Below are 20,000 nucleotides of genomic sequence, written 5' to 3' on the forward strand. Positions count from 1 at the left end.
CGCAGCACCTCCTCCCCAGCGCTGTTCCTCCCCTACCGCGCTCCCTCCCAGCGCAGCACCTCCTCCCCAGCGCTGCTCCTCCCCTACCGCACTCCCTCCCAGCGCAGCTGCTCCTCCCCTACCGCGCTCCCTCCCAGCGCAGCTGCTCCTCCCCTACCGCGCTCCCTCCCAGCGCAGCACCTCCTCCCCTACCACGCTCCCTCCCAGCGCAGCTGCTCCTCCTCCCCTACCGCACTCCCTCCCAGCGCAGCTGCTCCTCCCCTACCGCGCTCCCTCCCAGCGCAGCACCTCCTCCCCAGCGCTGCTCCTCCCCTACCGCGCTCCCTCCCAGCGCAGCTGCTCCTCCCCTACCGCGCTCCCTCTTAGCGCAGCTGCTCCTCCTCCCCTACCGCGCTCCCTCCCAGCGCAGCTGCTCCTCCCCTACCGCGCTCACTCCCAGCGCAGCACCTCCTCCCCAGCGCTGCTCCTCCTCCTCTACCGCGCTCCCTCCCAGCGCTGCTCCTCCCCTACGGTGCTCACTCCTAGCTCAGCTCCTCCCCTACCACGCTCACTCCCAGCGCAGCACCTCCCCTACCGCGCTCACTCCTAGCGAAGCTCCTCCCCTACCGCGCTCACTCCCAGCGAAGGTCCTCCCCTACCGCGCTCACTCCCAGCGAAGCTCCTCCCCTACCGCGCTCACTCCCAGCGAAGCTCCTCCCCTACCGCGCTCACTCCCAGCGAAGCTCCTCCCCTACCGGGCTCACTCCCAGCGAAGCTCCTCCCCTACCGTGCTCACTCCCAGCGCTGCTCCTCCTCCCCTACCGCGCTCCTTCCCAGCGCAGCTCCTCCCTTACTGCGCTCACTCCCAGTTGCTTCATCATCATATGCCCTATTTTACACAGCCATATCTTGCTGTTGAATTCTTGTACATGTTAACATCTATTTCAGGTTGTGATATCTTTTAAAGGAGCAACAAGAGTGTAGAGTTTTCCAAACCTCACAGGACCTCCTTCTCGTGTGTACCGCAGTCTACAAAGTAATCTATACTTCTGCAACAAGGCTCCAAGATCAGCGGTTCCCAAGCCACTCATCTGGAATCCATCGCCACACCAGGCTTCAGCAATAACCAATGTACCTGCGCACAGGAGAATGTACCGACTTTGCCGATCAATAGAATGTTGGGTGTTTACTGCAGAAGCTTGGTGGGGGATCTCCCGTGGAGAGGGCGGAGAACCACTGTTCTAGATCACTGTATCTAGAAAGTAAATATTGGAAAAATGCCAAGTCAGACAAAAATCGGTTCTCGTTCCTTCTGTAACTCACCAGTTTTCATGGCACTGGGCGCTACAGGAGGTGCGTTCCCCCAGCCTGGGTTTGGGGGCCCAACCTCTTCTTCTCCCACCCTGAAGCAGGTTCAGCTGGCTCGCCCCAGGCTAGTGTTCCATTGTCACCCGACGGAGCTTTGCTTTTGCTCCACACTGAAAAATACAACGGTTTTAAGATTCTTTTTCAGAGATGTAAGAATCAATTTAGAGGACGACAATTCACGAGGTCCACAATATCCTTCCCTTGGAGGGGCGGGAAAAAACAAGGCCCATTCCTCACCTATCCAACTGCATAACATTATATTAAACATAAAGACTTGATAACAATTGGGATCAGTGTTTCTACGCTTATTTTTGACCTTTTTGACAAACACTTCGATTAAAGGCATCTGGAACTGAACTGGTGTTGATTTCAGCTCTGGGGACCCCCTGCTTTCTGAGATACTTCCCTCCGTAGGTGATGCCGGTATGGCCTTGCTTAGAGATACTTCGTCACCCGGGCCAAAAAAGAAGCCACAACGGATTATGTCGAAGCCTCCTATTGGCCACCGTGCCATGGGAGTTTTGAATGGCTACATTGTGTACCCAGCCGGGGCAGTTACCGGCATCACCTGGGACATGAATTTCAGGTAGGGGGTCTCTGGAGCCATAATTAACAGGGGTCCGCTCCGGAGGCCCTCTGCTGTTAAAAGGTGGGTGTTTTTGCATTCGTTATAAAGCAAACATGTAGAAAGGACCTTCCACTCCAATATTTCCAAAGGGACGCGTTTTCAGAAGACACTTTTCAGAGTTGGAAAAACATTTTTTTTGGCCCTTTCAAGTAGGTAGGCCGCAAGGCCTCTTCCGGTACTTAAGGAGTCTTGTGGAAAAGCCCCACGTTATGAGGACACAGGCCCTTCAACAGTTATTGGCAATATAATCACACAGATTCTGTACATTTTCTTCAAGTTTTCAAGCAATGGTGTCTGATAGCTAAGAATTTTGTGATAATCCATTTTTATAAATAATGCTGGTGGGAACAGTGATTTTAATCACCCATATGGGCAATAACAATATAGATAAATACCAAATGCTGGGTTAGAGTTACCAGCTACCATACCTGATGGTGGCACCTTGCTGGCTAATGACCCTTGCATTCCCTGCTCCCGTGGCATCTGCCCAGGGGGCCCTTGCGCGTTCTTGTCCCACAGGCCGACGTTCTTGTAGTTGTAGTTGGTGGGGTCGCCCCAGGCCGCAGTCCCGTCGTCAATGTCTATTTTGCGGCTGATCGGCTGCGAGGACGGCTCTTCCCAGCCACTTTGCTCCTCTTCCTTGGGAGCCGACGACTGAGAGCCGCTCTTCCAGCCGGGGTTGGGCTGTGGCCTTCCGCTGCCGGGAGGCGGGGGTGCTTGTGTGCCCCCCCAAGAGCCAGGAGATGCTGCTGCTGGCGTCGCTTCTTGCTGCTTGTTCCAGGGTAGTGGGGGCCTAGCTGCCTCGCCCCAACCCCCCCCTCCACCACCACCACCACCACCACCTCCTCCTCCTCCTCCTCCTCCTCCTCCCCCCCCCTGTGGCCTCTTGCCCTCCTCCCAGCCACTTCGTGGAGCAGGGTTGGAATTCGCTCCATTGCCCCAAGATCCCACGTCATTCTGCCCCACCTCCCCCCAGCCGGAGGAGGATTTGTTGTTTCCTGAGCCTTCCCAACCCCCAGGGCCCTTAGGAGGCTCCATTTCCTCACTGCCACCTCCCCCCCAGCCGTTCTTTCCTGCAGACCACCCACCTCCAGGATTGGGTTGGCGAGAGCCCCACCCTGGCTCAGCACCTCCCCCATTGTCACTACTCCATCCGGGTGCTGCCTTCTCCTCCTGTCTTCCTCCAACCCCTCCCCCACCACCACCCCAACTAGTTGGGCTGCTTTTATAGTCATTCCAGCCAGCCGCTTTGGCGTCCTTCCATTCTTGGGCAGAAGGGGTTGGTGCTGGGGCAGGGGACTCCCCCCAGCTAGACTTGTTTTGATTGCTTTGGCTGGGGGCATCCCCCAGCCCCCTGAGCTCTTAGCTTGGATATGTTTTCCCAGCCCTCGGTCCCTCGATCTACTTTGCCCTCGGGTCGGGACTTCGCTTCCTCCGTCTCCCATGAAGCATCTTGCTTGATCTGGGTTTGGCCCCAGCCCGAGTTGGAGAGCACCGGGGATCCAAGTCAGTCCTGTTCAGCATGGTCTGCAGAGCGGCCTGGCAGTCTGGGATGGGAGCTCTCTGGGGGCGCCGGCTGGCGGAGTTTAGACTGTCTCCGCTGCCCCCGGCCTTGGGGTTGCTTCCAGTGCTCTGCACCCCAGCCTCGCTTCCCGCGGAGCTGGGGGCACGGCCCCAGCAGGCTGCTGATGGCGGGTTGCCCTGGTTCTCCGATACTGAGTGGCCCTTCTGATTGTCCCATGCTCCAGTGCTAGAGTTTCCTTGGCTTGTGCCTCCCCACTCTCCCACCTTCAAGTCCTCATGCCCAGCCGGCTGCTTCCATTCTCCCTGAGACGGCCCTCCAGGCCCCACTTTGTTCCCTTCACCCCACTTCACTTCGTTTGTGTCTGCGTGCGGGCCGTAGCCCCATGACCCATTGCCGCCACTTTTGCTGTCCCAAGAATCCCCCCTGGACCCGTTTGGTCTGTGAGACGAAGATCCCTTCCTTGGGTCCTCCCTCTCCCGTCCATTACTCCTGGGGTTGCCGTGACTGCAGTTGGCATCCCCTGTGGCAGACGGACCCTTCGTTGTCCCCCATAAGCCCACCCCCCCATTCTTTCTATCTCCAGTGCTTTGAGTGGAGGGGTCAGACACCCGACAGGCATCCCCCGAGCCCACTCCGAAGGCCGTTCCCTTGTTCTCCTGGGGGTTCGAAGTACTCGAGTTCGTAGAGTTAGTGTTTCCGTTTTTTGGTCCGTCAGTGTGTTGTGTCGCAGCTGGCTCCCTGCCCGAGGCCGCAAAACCGACACCCGCATTTTCCATCTTTGACTGCTGCTCCCGAGAGGTCTGACCCGCTGGGCCAAGCTGTGCGCTGGAGAAGCTGCCGTCTGGCTCCGGGTTCCCTTTCCTGCTTCCTTCTTGGACCAGAGCCGGCCAGGCCGACGGGTTGGTATTTGGGTTAAAGTTGCTGAAACCAGAGGCAGGCCCCGCTCTCTCTGACCCGCCCGCGCCCCTCCAGTTTCCCTGTCTATTGGTGGCCTCCGCAGCCGGGTTGGAAGACGGGACGGGCTTAGCCTTGGAGTCAGATTTCCAGACTCCCTGGATACATTCGCTGCCGGGGGCCTGCTGTTGCTGACCCTGGCTCTGGCCCCCCCTCCCTTTGTGGTTAGTGGCGCTTCCTTGCGGGGGTCCCTTCTCCGAGGCTGGGTTCGAGGCACTGTTGTTGTCTGTGGCGTTGTCGGAAGGGGGCTCTGCGTCCACGCCGGCGATGCAAGGCCACTCTTCCATGTCCGACCCGTCTACAATCACTTTGTCCCAGGCGTGGGGGGGGTTTGCGGAGGGGCCGCTGCTGGAGGGGGCTCCTGAGCCCCAAGTGGAACTTGCATAATTTGAAGAAGCAGCTGCCCCCAATGATGAATCTGAAACGGAAAAGCACGAGCCAATTATTGTGGGACACCAATGGGAAGCCTGCGCTCATCCTGAAATCAACCCGACCCGTGCACCATGTTCTATTTCAACACTGTTTCTCTTCCTCAAACCACTTCACTGTTTATGTTCCAAAGCCAACTTTAATTGGAATTTCAGCATACTGGCTTATGTGATGCACTTATTAGCAAAGGGAAGCCAACAATACAAACCGCGGTTATTTCAAAAGGTTAAAATACAGGAAAGTGTTTTATTTTTTAGGGGAATGCAAAACATTTAATAATTAAATGCACTGAAGGTGGCTCGGAGGAAATGTGACAATACCCTTTAGTACGGGATACATGGACTCCCAGCAGAGGTGCTAGAGCAGAATTAGAATAAAGGAATCCAAAATGGCTAGGGGAAAGACACAGGAGTGTCCTAAACATGCCAGGGATCAGAGTTATGGCCAAGTCACGCCTTTCTGCTGTCAGTTTCCATGCAATAAGTGGCCTTCAGCAAAGCGCTTGTATTTGTTTGTTTTGTTGCAGAATACGAGCTGTGGCCTACGTGAGAGTACAGATGTTTGTACTGAATCCTGGCTTGGAAGCCTCTCAAAGGCTCCATACCAGAGATTCTTATGGTCTGAAGCTACTACAGAACATGTCCAGCGCGAGTCGTCAGGAGAAAGCATTCATCGTGTGTGTCTTCCCCTACCACATACATGCACAGTGTACATACACACATACATGCACAGTGTACATACATACACACATACATGCGCAGTGTACATACATACACACATACATACACACATACATGCGCAGTGTACATACATACACACATACACACAGTGTACATACATACACACATACATGCACAGTGTACATACATACACACATACATACATACACACATACATGCGCAGTGTACATACATACACACATACATGCGCAGTGTACATACATACACACATACATGCGCAGTGTACATACATACACACATACATGCGCAGTGTACATACATACACACATACATGCGCAGTGTACATACATACACACATACATGCGCAGTGTACATACATACACACATACATGCGCAGTGTACATACATACACACATACATGCGCAGTGTACATACATACACACATACATGCGCAGTGTACATACATACACACATACATGCGCAGTGTACATACATACACACATACATGCGCGCGCACGGCCGCACACAGTATAGGACGGCCCTTACACTGGCACCATTGAATTCTGGTTAAATTATGACCGGACTCGAATAACATTCCAAAATGAGACAAAATAAATAGACATAAACGGTTTAGTATTCCTTATAAAAGTTTGTCCCTCTGCAGCATTCCTGCAGCAGCCTCAGGCGTCCCTGTACCTTTCTATGTGGGCTTCATTCCCTCTGAAAATGCCGGGGATAGAAAATGGCAGATTGAATCAGACGAAGCACTAGTTCCAGTCTGATGCGGCCACTGCCCTCACTTTGCAGCAGGAGCCAAATCAACAGGGAGGATAAATGATGCAGAGAATTCTGGGAGAGGACTTTTCACATTAAAATGCATATAGTGATGTAGTGAGACTTTGTCCCCGCGGGCAAAGCTCGGGAATGCAATCGCAGTGTCACGCGGCAGCGGGGATTAACACAGCCAGGGGTCCAAGTATGGATCCCCCACAAGTCAACGCAACTCTATCCTTCACATGAGCCGCGGCTCAGGGGGGGGGGGGGGGGGAGGGGGCAGAACAGAGAGAGAAAATAGAAAATCCTGTTATTTTCCTGGTCAGTGCTCACCAATCCCCTCCCAAAGTTTACAAATAAGATATTAAGGTTTCGAGGTACATATTTCAGCTTTGGCATGGAGACTACCTGGGGAGGAAAGGAGGGGCTACGTATGGACCTCCTACAGGTAGATTTCGGTCCCCTCATGGGGACAACAGGAAACAGTGATGTGCCAAGATCACAGGGAGAGCAGACACCTGGTTCACCCACTTCAAAAGGTAACCACTGAGCCAACTCCTTCACTAAAGCCATCTGACTCAGTCCGATAAAAGGTGCCATGCTGAATGTAACACAAACACACTTTTACTAGCCCTTCACCCCCCGTACAACCCCCGTTAGCAGCTGCCCATCCTCTCACCTGGTGCGGGCCCGCTGACCCCATGCAGCTGCGCCCCCGCCCCTGGCTGTGCGTTGCCTGGGCCGGCCCCTGGTGTCGTGGAGGAGGGGGGAGTCCCTGCTCCACCCCCCAGCAGCATGCAGGACGCCGGAGGGGGCTGCCCGCGCTTCAGTAACACTTTGTGGTCCTGCTGGCAGCGGAATCGCGGTGGCACCTCCCGAGGCATGTAGCGGGCGGTGCTGGGCGGTTGTCCGTTCGGCACTGCCACCCTTTTGGCATTGTTGCCACCATTGACTGGAGGCGAGGGGGAGCTGCCAGGCAGGCTGGCGGCCGTTGCTTGGCTTGAACTTGGTTTCGTCACTTCGGGCACTGGGGAGGGAAACGCAAAGATCAACGCAGGCCTCACAAGGACGCTCTCAAGGTCACTTACATTCACCCCTACTGAGCTGGAGAGGCCAGCAATACATCCCTCTGCAGTGTATGGCTGGCTCCTTCAACACCTAATGGGTTAACGCAGCAATTCTCCCCCCCCCCCCCCACAGGAAGCCAAAATGCGTTCACCGCTCATATTATTCCCATTGAGCACGCTGAGCAGTCATTTTTATCTTTGTTTTTTTAATGTTAAAAATCATGATTTCCTTAATATCCAACATCGGAGAAATGTCCCCACTTATCTCTGAGGGGAGCGCCATGTCAACCTCCAGGACATTCATCTGAAACGCTTATATACTCTGAACGGGGCATCAGATTTTAAAAATAAAAACCGCATTGGAAAGTGCAAATCAAGATCTACTAACGTATGTAAAACCTATAACCTGGGCATAAATGATCAGCACGTATGGGTGCTGCTATTTCTTTTTTTTGAAGGACCAAGGCAGCGGGTCTCCCCTGTATGTTCTTATAGAGACAAGGTTTCCTGCTCGAGATCCTCTCCTTATGGGAGGTTGGGGGTGGTGATGGGGGGGTGGAGGGGGGTGAGGGAGTGATATGTGCAGGGGGGGGAGAAGAGGGGGTGCAGTAGGGGGAGGGTTCGGGAGGGCTACATACGGAAGAATAAAATAAAATGAGTCATGAACAAACCCCTCTTCCTCCAAACCGGCCCTCTCTCGCAATGTAACCATAACCTCCCCCCGGGGCGTCTTACCTTTGGTTTTTTGATCTGTGACCTGTCCACAAGAGGGAAAGAGAAATAAAGTTAGTGAGAACGAGGACAGTAGCTGCATTTTTTAAATCAATATTCCCCCCCCCCCACCCACAAAAAAAATGGCAGTTTGGTACAAAAACACCAGTAGATTTAGCAGAGGTCAAATAAATTCTAATTGATTTTTTACTCGTTGATGAAACTCACGTAATCTACATACAAACACTACATTGCCAGCTCTCCCAGGAAGGGATTCCTGCTCTGTTTACTGTGCTTCGTGTATAAAGTCACTCTGCAAAGCATTGTGTACAGTGTTGGTTCTATAGAAAATAGGGACACAAGCAGCTCCCCCCTCCCATGCTTCCTAATCATTCGCTGCCGTCTCAGCACACAACACGTGGGTGCGACATTCTAGAGGTAACCTACCCCCCAAAGCTTGTCCCGTGCATTTGCATAGAGGAAAAGCAGGGCAATTAGTGCAGAGTCAGGAGAAGTCCTTAATACCTCTGGTATGAGCACAATGCTGGATGGGCATTTCTAGTGTCATACACTCAATAGATCTCCAAGGCAGGCACATTTTCTGTGACACAGTGATTGAAGGTGGGGGTAAAGGTGGTGGTGGGGGGGCAATGGGTGGCAGCCTTCCCCCTAACCCCCCCAACTTGCTGCCTTGAGTGTGCTGCTAGGGTAAAAAAAGGACCCTTTTCTAACCCAACTTCGTAGAAAGCTGCTGATGGTATGATGAGGGGTTGAGTAAAAGGGCAGACCTAGTAAGGGTTGTTCGTAACTTGGCTTAACCCCTTTGCAGTCAGAAGGCCTTTCGGGTCCTGTGCACTTCCATATCTTCTGCTTCAAAAAGGAGCAATCCACCCAAACCAACCATGCATGTGTGCATGCAGCGCCATTAATGTACATAGTGCTTCACAGCAGTAATACACGTGACAGTGATATAAATAATAAATGATATAAATAACACATAATGGGGAGAAGTGCTTCAGACATAAAAAGAACATTTAGGAAAATGAGTCCCTGCTCTGAAGAGCTTACAATCAATTTTTTTGGTAGGAAGAACGTACAGAGACAGTAGGAGGGCGTTCTGGTAAGTGTGTCAGCAGGGGGCCAAGCGTTATGTATCAGGTGTATAGTATCAGCCATGGACAGGGATGCCAACAGGAGGGGACAGGGATGCCAACAGGAGGGGACAGGGATGCCAACAGGGGGGGGACAGGGATGCCAACAGGGGGGGGACAGGGATGCCAACAGGGTAGGACAGGCGTTGCTGGCGTCCCGGACCCCCCCCATACCCCACAGCCGCCCACCTCCCGCGCCCCCCGAGCCTACCTCCCGCCCGGGAAGGAGCCGCAGGGATATCGGGGGCAGGAGGGGAAGCGTCTGGTGGGGCAGGTAGCAGCACCCACCCAGTCAAGTCACTCAACCCAGTCACTCAATTCATTCACCCACCCAGGCAGGCAGTCACCTGTCTTTTGTTGAAAATATAAAAATAAACAGATTGCATTGTAATGTTTTTTTCCCATATTACAATAAGAAGATAATAGTTCAGTAAAAGTTGCGCGCAAATTTTTTTTTTCCAGTGGTAGGCGCGCTATGGGTTCAGGGGGCGAAGCGGGGGCGGGGCCCTGCTTATTTCATTTGTCCTGAGCCCCATGATTTCTGTTGGCGGCCCTGTCCACGGTGCTACTCATATGCTTCGTTAAGCAGGTGTGTTTTGGAGGTGGCTATAAAGGTGGATAGAGAGGGTGCTAGTCGGGTACTGAGGGGAAGGGCATTCCAGAGGTGTGGGGCAGTCAGTGAGAAAGGTTTAAGGCGGGAGAGGGCTTTAGATACAAAGGGGTAGAGGGAAGACATCCTCGAGCAGAACACAAATCGGGATTGTGTATGTGCTGTAAATGTGCTGTATATGTGCTCTCACCCACGTCTCCCTGCCATCTCCTCCCATGCAAATTGTGTTAACCTGATTTAATCCTGACCAACCTTAAAACTTTCCCCATAAATCAAGCATCCCAATAGCCTCTGGCCACTGTCCCACACCCACAGTCACTCCTACCACCCATTGTACCCAAGCACTGCCATATACAGCACTTATTCCCTCACCTGCTGTCTCTGTAACTCTCCCAACATACCACTTAGATTGTAAGCTCTCCGGGCCAGGGATTTCCTCTCTCATTGTCTGAGTTTGCTGCGCTTATTGTATTATTATAACTCCCTGCGCTGTATTCTTTGTGAAGCGCAGAGTACTCCCTCTGGGTGACCCACAGGAGATCTTCAACAAATAGAAGAGAGGCCCAGCGCAGCAGAATGAATGGCACGGGTGTATTAAAAACACACAAACATATCACTGACTCGCATGATATGAGAATAAAAGCAGGCTGCTTGCAATCCCAAGTGACAGCTGCTCAGTCCAACGATCAAACACAGATAGGACCCAACACAGCGAGTCCCCGGGCGGCCGCTCGCAGCACTCAGGAAGAAGAGAGATGCAAAATAGAAGCTCAACAGCTGATCCGCCGCTGAGGCGTCCTGCACGCGGCCGCGCACGAACGGCGAGATGGGGGAGACCTCCTCTCACTTCCATACAGCTGAGCCGCTCACAACAGATCAGGAGGCTGCAACTAGCATATGCGTGATGACGTAGTTACACGATAGTGGCGACCTCTACACGTTTTGCACGGGGAGTGCTTCAACACACACACACACACACACACACACACACACACACACACACACACACACACACACACACACACACACACACACACACACACACACACACACACACACAGTGCCCCGAGTTACTTACAGATGAAGTTACTGGTATCACTTCCTGGTTTTTAAAGGGGATTTAAATGCAATAGGAAAACCACAGCCAATGCTGCAGCTTCCCATTGGCCAGGGATTTGGTTGCCATTCTCCCCCCCGACCCCCATCCTGTAGATTTGACTTCACCAATATGTATTTTGGGCACCAGGGGTGCAAAAGAATTTATATGGGGCAAAAAAATAAATATTTTACTGCCTTAAGTAATTGCCGACAGCACCATCCTAACCTTTTGACTGGCAAGAGTCCAAGATTCAATCTCCTCTTTCCCTCCTCGAGTGCCACTCCAAATATAAAAGCATTCTCCAACCCTCGTCACTCTTACTTCAGCAGGAGAAGAGCTGGAGGGACCTGCCCATTCACACCGCAAAATACCCTTTGTATTAGCCAGCATGTTTAACTCCTTGTTAAAGAGCCTGAAAAAAGGATTTCATTTCCAAAATATTCTATGGCGCCAGGGAGAATAAAAAGCAGCGCATATAAAGGGCCAATCCATGTTTACTACAGAGCGGAGCACATCGTGTTATGCGAAGCCTGGTTCCATCACCAAGGGAAAGGATAATAGGCGGCATATGAACAGGTAGATACGGTTTATATTAGAACCACCACACCAAATGTGCCCCGGAAAGCTCTGGCTTAGAAGATATTAGCTTCAGTTACTCAGCCGATGTCAAAGGTAATATGATGGCATTATAAGGACAGTCTCGAATGTACGTGTCATCGCAGTGACACTGTGGTTGAGCATATATTTATACAACCTTTCTCCCACTACAAAATCTATCCTAAACACAGCTGCTAGAATCACTTCACGCTCTCCTAAAATCTGTCTCAGCGTCTCTCCTGCCGAAATCTCGCTCCTGGCTTCCTATTAAACTCTGCATCACTTAACAAATTCTCCTACTCACTTTTCAAGCTTTACACTCTTCTGCCCCTCCTTACATCTAACCCCAATATCTCACTATACCCTTATCTGCCCCTCCTTACATCTCAGCCTAATATCTCACTATACCCTCCTCACATATCACCCTAATATCTCACTATACACCATCCTGACTCGTGTTCTGCTCAAGGATCTCTTGTCTTTACCTCTTTTGTATCTCAAGGCTTTTCTCATCTAAAACCTCGCTCACTCACTGCCCCACACCTCTGGAATACCCTTCCCCTCAATACCAGACTAGCCCCCTCTTTATCCACCTTTAGGACCTTTATTAAAAATCCCCTTTAATCGAAGCATATGGGTAGCTCCATGGCTGATATTATACACCTCATACATCAAACGTGGTCCCTTGCAGACGCACTTACCAGAACACCCTCCTACTGTCTCCATACTTACCACTTAGATTGTAAGCTCTTCGGGACAGGGATTCCTATTCCTATAGTTTCTTTTAATGTCTCAAGGACTTATTTCCCTTATATGTTATATTATGTCATATGTATTACTGCTGTGAAGCACGGTGTACATGGACAGAGCTATATAAATAAAGATGTAGAAAAATATACATGTATCTCTCAAATGGCACAAAATAGGCGGAAAAGCAGGGCACAAACCTATCTTAAAGGAGCACTTTCCCACTGGCCCTCCCCCTTGTAAACTTGGATTGGCATCAGGGATCCCCAGAGCTGAACCCTGTTGATGTTAGCTCCGGGAACACCCTGGTCCCACAGTTACCTACCTCTAAAAGTAACGCCGGTTCTCCCTTGTATTTGCATATCTCCCAGGCCCACCCCCCAATGGATGACGATGACTTGAGCCGCCATTTTGTTTCTGCTGGAAGCAAAGCAACCTCCAGCTTTAAGTTTCGTGACAACAAGGGGGTCCCTAAAGCTGAAAGTGTCACATCACAGCTCCGGGACCCACTGCTTCCCAGTCCCGTAAACACACAGGCTGAAAGCGACAGGGTTAACCCTTTCACAGCCAGAGAGGAGTACAACACCTTGGCTGCAGGCAAGGGGTTAACCTTGCCAAACTGGAGGGGGGAAGAGAGAAGCAGCAGTGAGGGTAGCACTCCGTTTTGGGCATCGGACCACCACCCAAGACTCAGGCGGATGGGAATCGGCAGTTAACCGTTGCCAAGGAAATGCCTGAAAAACAGGGCTGCATATCAATGAATTAGAGGCCAAAAAAACAGAGCCAAAGTGCTTTTACAGAGGACGGTAATTGCTTGTCCCAGTGGGCAGAAAGAGGGGGGGAGCGAGCTTAAGGAGAAGGGAAATGATCTTTCAAAGAGAAGAATGAGCACTTCATGCAGAAAAGGAGGAGTTCTGGGAAAATCACATTGCCATTATAAGATACAAGCAGTCTTACTTGGCAGAGACCGGCGGAGTTCAGACACTTCTGGAGGTTTATTCCCGGTGACCTTGGGCCGTGTTTTATAACTGGTGCTAAGCTGCAGGGGAAGAGCCGTACGCACCATATGGAGCGCTGAGGCTTAGCAGAGCTTAGTGAATCTGGGCCCTTTAGCCTTCTGTATTTGAGCCACTGGAAATGTAAGATCTCTGGGGCAGGGATCGAGTACCATTAACCCAGGAATGGCCAACTCCAGTACTCGAGGGCCACCAACAGGCCAGAAATTAGGGATGCCCCTGCTTCAGTACAGGTGGCTCAATGCTTAAGCAGGGATATCCTGAAAACCTGAACTGTTGGTGGCCCTTGAGGACTGGAGTTGTTCAACCCTGCATTAAACCCTTTGGGGTTGCAGGGGTCTGCAACCGAACGCCTCTGGCACTGAAGGAGTTAAGGACGGTGGATGATAAGAATTCCAATATGAAAAGAAAATATCGGAAGATCAACTCCGGGGAAGAAACGATCACAACGACAAAAATCAAAGCGGAGGTCAAAGCGCAAAGCATTCTGGGAATGATGCAGAGATCACTTATAACAGATATGCAAAGGGGGTCCAGTCTTTCAAAACTGCATAACCCCCCCCCCCCCATCAAAAAAAAATCATGTGCATTTGTCTCTGGGATCCCTTCACTCAGTGCACACAAAGAAAAAAAAGACCAAGATTGGGGTACCAGATCCTTGAACACCCCTTTAAAAACAGGGATTCTGCTAAATCAATATATCCTGCCGAGGATGTAACTATACTTGGTTGGATATATTAACGTAGTTAGTGATACAGGGGAACAGCCCTCTCTCTCCGACTCACTCTCTGACCTTTTCCTACTTCTATTTTGGAAGGGGCAACCCCTGCACTCATTTGTCGGGGTTTTACAGAAACCTTAAAAACAAAAAAAAACTTAGTACATTGAACCACCACTTGGGGGGCGGGGGGGAGGGGAAGAGAAAGGGGGGGGGGAGAAGGGGGGGAGGGGAGAGGAAAGGGGGGGAGGGGAGAGGAAAGGGGGAGAGGGGAGAGAAAATGGGGGGAGGGGAGAGAGAAAGGGGGGAGGGAGGTGGTGAAGCTGGGAACATCATGGTTGAGCTCTACAAACCTTCCCCCAATTAATCCAGTTTGGGAGGGGGGGGGTCCTGGTTTAAGGCCCCCCACCCCCAGGTTGGAAACTCTGCAATATTACCCACCTTCTGAGCAGCTTCTTTCTTTTTCTTATCCTCTTTCTTCCTTTTCTTGTCTTCCATTAACTGTTCTTCCCTTTCTTGCTCCTTCTCTCTGAGGGAGGAGAAAAGACCATTTGAGCAGAGACCGAGGACACAGGGTTTAAGGGGATGTAAACAGACAAAACAGGAAGACACCTCAGCTGCTAGAAGAGGCCAGAAGAGAATCTTTGTAGCAGCATACAAATGTTGGGTCAAAATGAAACATTACATTTGTATCATAAAATGTCCCTATTATGTGACAAATCCAACACATTATGTATAATCCGCTGTTTGTCCGGGTTCGCAAATTAAGGATTCCCCCCTCCCCTAATAAAAATGGCGGTTTTCAAAAACCCACTGAGAGCCAATCACTGCCATGCATACATTACATTTACAGCACAGGTAACTGCCACACTTAATATTTACAATGCCTAAACAAAACACGTGCCATTATAATAGAAACATTCTCGCTTTGTGACTCGGCTGAAGTCTAAGGCCGCGCTTCTAGTGCTGGCGACGTCGCCCGAAAACAAAGGCATTGTCGCCGCCGCGTGCGCTTATAGTAAGCGCGACTGCGACCAAGCGACGCAATTTTTTGCAGCCGGGAATATTTGATTTTTCAGAGGCTGTCGCCTCATGTGACAGACAGCCCCTGAACCAATCAATGGCCTGGTCGCCCGCAATGCCGCCGCACAGCGAAATACAACTTTCGCTAGTGGCGTCACGCGTCGCAGGCACTATACGCGCGGCCTAATGGAGAGCTCCAATTCCACCCTGGAGAACAACCAACAAAAGTTCTCTGTTGGCTTAAAAATCTAGGCTGGTGGTTACTCGAATATTAGGGGGGGCGGGAGGGGGGCTCTGCAATCAAGCATACCAGCCAAAGGCCCCTCGTGTGCTACTGATCATGGCTTTGACTGTCTTAGCAATGTTGGCCAAGTAAGATCTGAAGACCTTGGACCTCCATTACCGGGCTGACGTGGAATCAGTTAGCACACATGCCAAATGAGCAATAGATGACAGATGTGATAAACTAGTTGTAGAAGAGTCAGAGAAACTATATTGTTCAGCACCACGGACAAATGTGCCCCTTCTACCTTCCCCAGGACTGAAATGTCAGGATAACGGCTCGACAGCGCCCACGTTGGCCATGAATTAATCAGTGCAAAACGCACTTCTGCTGTGATGAGCAGATTTCCCGACTATACAGAGGTTACAGTGGAGACACCACGGGTATAATATGCAGAAACGGAACGTGTTCCTCCTAAAACAAAACCGTTATCCTATTGCTGCCGGCGAAGGGGCTACAGATATAGTGGCAGCTGGGATGGGACTTCATCCCTCCAGTGCTTGAAGGGCGCTTCTGAGTGGGCTTATTCCCGATTACAGAAGGCTGTTGGGTTGCATGGAACTTGCACATTAATCCGGTTGTTGGGCAAGTTTTGCAAACACAACAACCCCGGCTTGCTTTATAATCTGCTTAGTTAACGTAGCTGGGGCGAAAAGGGCACATTCTGAGATACCTAGGAGGACACAGGCTTTCCAGAGGTCTGAAGCCCTGTTTATCTTATCACCTTCACTGCAGAGAGGCCTGCGCAGGTCAGATTTCATAGCTCTGACATGCAGCCCCTTCCAACGCCCGCCTGGGACAGATACAGCAGAGAAAGGGCACGGTCCCCACACAGAATCATGTGAGGTCAAACCAGAAATGGAAAAACCAGAGGTCAGCAGCCCACAAGAAACGTTCACGGCCGCTGCCATACAGAACCAGCAGCGACTTGTAAATGCGCCGGCGAAGGAGATCAGTTGGAGATTATGTACAAATGGGGGGGGGGGGGGGGGGGTGTGTGTGTGCGACTATGTACATGCCCTTCACTTATAAACATAGTTGTTTTATTGATCTGTACTACTGCTCTTTGTATTATGCACTGAAAAGGAGAATATACGGCAAAACCCTCCCGCTTTCTTCCCAGCTTATTATTGGCTCTAAAAGGGCCAGGAGAGGCCAGAGGTGGAGTAACCACCCCTCATTCAGAGACTATAAAGGGGGGAAGAAATATTCTTTATATAGAACCCCCTCTCCCCCCCCCCCCTGTCGATTTGCTAATTAAATAAAACCTCCAGCCTTTTGTTTTACCATGGGGGGGGGGGGGACGACGACGACGACTTCTAAAGGCCATTTTAAAAAGACTTGCACTTTATTTCTGACGGTGTTCGTTACATTGCCCTTAATTAATGTGCCCCTGTCCTTCGTTCACTTTCATCCATCAGCCTTTAGATGGTGAGCTCTGTGAAGCAGGGACTTCCCTAGGTCTTACTGTTCAGAGCAGCAATACGACTTTTAAACTTTTTTTCTTTGTATATGTCAGTCCTGTGACAATGTATAATTCTACATTCTTATCTAAGCTGCCAATCGTTTGGTGCTCCCGTTATAATCTGTACAAATCCTGATTGTGTGCCTAACATAATGGCTGCTTCAGTCAGTGTAACTCAGCAGCTACAATGTATTCTTAAATTACTACGGCTGCATCCACGCTGCCGCTGACTGCGCTTGGGGTGGTCAGCACAATCCATTTTAATCTGTCCGGCCACGCTCTTGCAGGCCCGTACACTCACTGGGCACTTGTCAGGACAGATAAAATTGAGTCACATGACCTCAGCCAACCAGCGCTAGTCAATGTTAGCGTGCGTAAAAATTCGAAAGCTGGCCCGGTAAACGGGAAAGTGTTGCAAAGATCTCGTGCTGCTAAGAAATCAAAGTATGCTTTAAACTAATTAAAAATGGCATTAAGAGTTGAATAAAAACAAAACAAGTCACTATTATCTAATACTATTATCCAATACTACAGAACCGAGAACAAACATTTTTTAAACCACAACATAAACCAAGAGATTTCACGTTTTGCGGTTTTAAACACCCGCGAAACCTTTCCATGTAACCTCCCTGTATAGTCTCGCTAACGATCACTGCGTAGCGCTATAAAAACGTACATGTTCAGCTGTAGCAAAGATGATCGCTCCCGACCCACGCCGGGATCTCGTGACATTGAACGCTATGCACACTCCTGATATTCTGCGTTATATGTGGCGACAGCAGGACCAGCAAAGACTGTTACATCAGGATACTTCAACATTTGACTGTTTTGCCATTTCTGCCGCCTTTCAGAGCAGTGGATCTGAAGCTAAAAAAAGGGTGCGGGCTGGACAGACACTGAACTTTCTTTCAATCAAACGCTCTACGCATGCAGGGTCACACACCGCGAGGAATGGAGATGGCGTCTGACAGCGGGATCTCACCCTAGTGGTGTTTAAAGGCTCAAACAGCCCCATGTCATGTGACGGTATGAAAGGAAAACAAGTGCTCTCACAAACGCTGGGTCCTGAGGCCACGGGTGCACATGGGACCAGGAAATACAATGCCACGGGCGGCATACTGATTCACCGGGCCCAGCGAAATCTTCTTCTGTACAAGACTAGGAGTGCCAGTGTCATTGTATGCAGGTCACGGTGCGAGATATCCATCTAAATAAACTCAAGTATCCAGAAACCCATTGCGTCTACGGTTCAGGACGGACACACTGACAGTAATCAAATGCTTTGGAGGGATTTAACCATCTCCGTCAGATCTTTTGGCGAGTTTTAAACGGTTTTATGTACCGGCAAAGTTACGCCACACTTTTTTTTTTGTTTTAAAATTAAATTATGGTGCAGTCATTTGCCAAACAGATAAAGGGGATGGGCAAGTGGCAAATTAATCAAATTACACCGAACTCGAAGAAAATAGATTTTGATTTAAAAACAAATAAATATTCGACAAGCATATTTGCTGGCCCCTTATGTTATTTCTTTAATAAATCAAAATCTATATACAATTTCTATTTTCCTCGGGTTCTGTGTAATTATAGGTGACCGAATCCTGCAAATGGAGCAGAGTATATACTGTATTATGTTACAATATATAAAGGGGCAGTCCCACGTAGTGGGGGGTGGGGGGGAGAACACATGGGGGCCGTCCCACGGATTAAAAACCCACCATGTAAATAACTTTCCATTGTACTTCCTTAAACAAATGTACTCATCCTCCTAAACCCCTCACTGATCTGCTTTCTTTATAGAAATGAAAGCAGAATTTCCACAGAACACAGTAAATAATACCATGTTCACATGTCTGAGATAGGTCATTACCCAGAATCCCTAGCTGCAGTGGAAGCACTGTATGCTTAGAGATAATGGGGAAGGGCAGGGTTGCAGACCTGTGAAGGTGCTCACACGTGGGTTTTTTATTTGATGTACACTGTCCAAACGGTGGACGTTTGTCGCCACTTTTTGACCCATCATAACTTATTTACGGTCACAGAACACCTTGAAATCACAACAGAAGGCTCTCACACCTATACCCTTTGTGTATGTTCATCAGCTCTGCAAAAGTAGGCCCCGAAAGGCCAACTGCAAGAGAGACACAGGGGAAAAAAATAAAACAAGAAAATTACATCCACATGGAGATAATGGGGTTCCCAACCCCCGAGAACATTCAGCCGGAACAAAGTTACGGATGGATTTTGCTTGTATCAAGGACAAAACTAGGACAAGTACATGCTATTCATCTGTCAGACAGACGTTTGGGAGAGATCAGGGCTGTGGAGCCATTCAGAGGATGAATAGAAAACAAAACCACCTTCAATTCTTCATTCTCCCTCTCACTGGCAAAAAGCAATTCTGTAGCGGAAACGAACGGAACACAAGGTCAGGCCAGTTCCAAGGATGACGCACCCTTAGCTACCAAGATCTCTGCTGGCCTGGAAACGCCACAACTCAGCCTATGCCCAGCTGGTGACCAGGTCCCTCCGCTGCTCGGGACGCACGCTCTCACGGTGTACAAAGCAGCCGTTTTAACCCTTGAAGTGCCCCAGTGCCGTGGGAATGTCTCCGATGACGCGAATGGAAGACCAATCCCCTTCATCCCTGATCGGCTAGGTCACGTTCAGAGCTCCATGGCAGCGTACAACCATATCTCCCCTGGAAAAGAAGCTGGAAGCCCACCTAGCGGACCAGACCCCATGACGTCCTGGCTACATCACAAGGCACCTAAAGCAGGGGTATCAACTCAGCCCACAAGGGCCACCAACAGTCCATGTTTTCAGGATAGCATTACTTCAGCACAGATGGCTCAGTCTTTCATCGATCTGTGCTGAAGCAGGGCTATCCTAAAAACATGGACTGTTGGTGGCCCTTGAGGACCGAGTTTGACACCCCTGACCTAAAGGGTTCACAGTGTCCTGAATTAAAAATGGGACTGACCCAACTCATACTGTACGGGGCTGCAGAACCTCCAGTTTGGAGAGCTCCTCGTACGTTGCCCCTGGTTGAGTTTAGTGAAGAGATGAGAAAGGGACTTAAGTCACCCCAACTAATACGGGTCTCCACTTTGCTGTTTTTGGTTTCTTTAGAAACGTTTTATCATCAGGAGCACTGAAGGAGAGGGCGCTCGCCT

General features: G+C 50.4%; 1 protein-coding gene across 1 annotated transcript in view; it reads right to left on the reverse strand.

Annotated features, from left to right (window-relative positions):
- Positions 1–20,000, reverse strand: part of TNRC6B (trinucleotide repeat containing adaptor 6B) — a 111,078-nt gene that overhangs the window by 47,145 nt on the left and 43,933 nt on the right. The window contains 9 exon segments of the mRNA XM_075575048.1: positions 1,170–1,228; positions 1,325–1,457; positions 2,404–3,321; positions 3,324–3,350; positions 3,353–3,469; positions 3,472–4,872; positions 7,017–7,364; positions 8,140–8,161; positions 14,495–14,582. Of these exon segments, the coding sequence (XP_075431163.1) occupies positions 1,170–1,228; positions 1,325–1,457; positions 2,404–3,321; positions 3,324–3,350; positions 3,353–3,469; positions 3,472–4,872; positions 7,017–7,364; positions 8,140–8,161; positions 14,495–14,582 (3,113 nt within the window).

Source organism: Ascaphus truei, chromosome 17 (assembly GCF_040206685.1).
Source record: "Ascaphus truei isolate aAscTru1 chromosome 17, aAscTru1.hap1, whole genome shotgun sequence".
In the NCBI taxonomy this organism is placed as follows: Eukaryota; Metazoa; Chordata; class Amphibia; order Anura; family Ascaphidae; genus Ascaphus; species Ascaphus truei.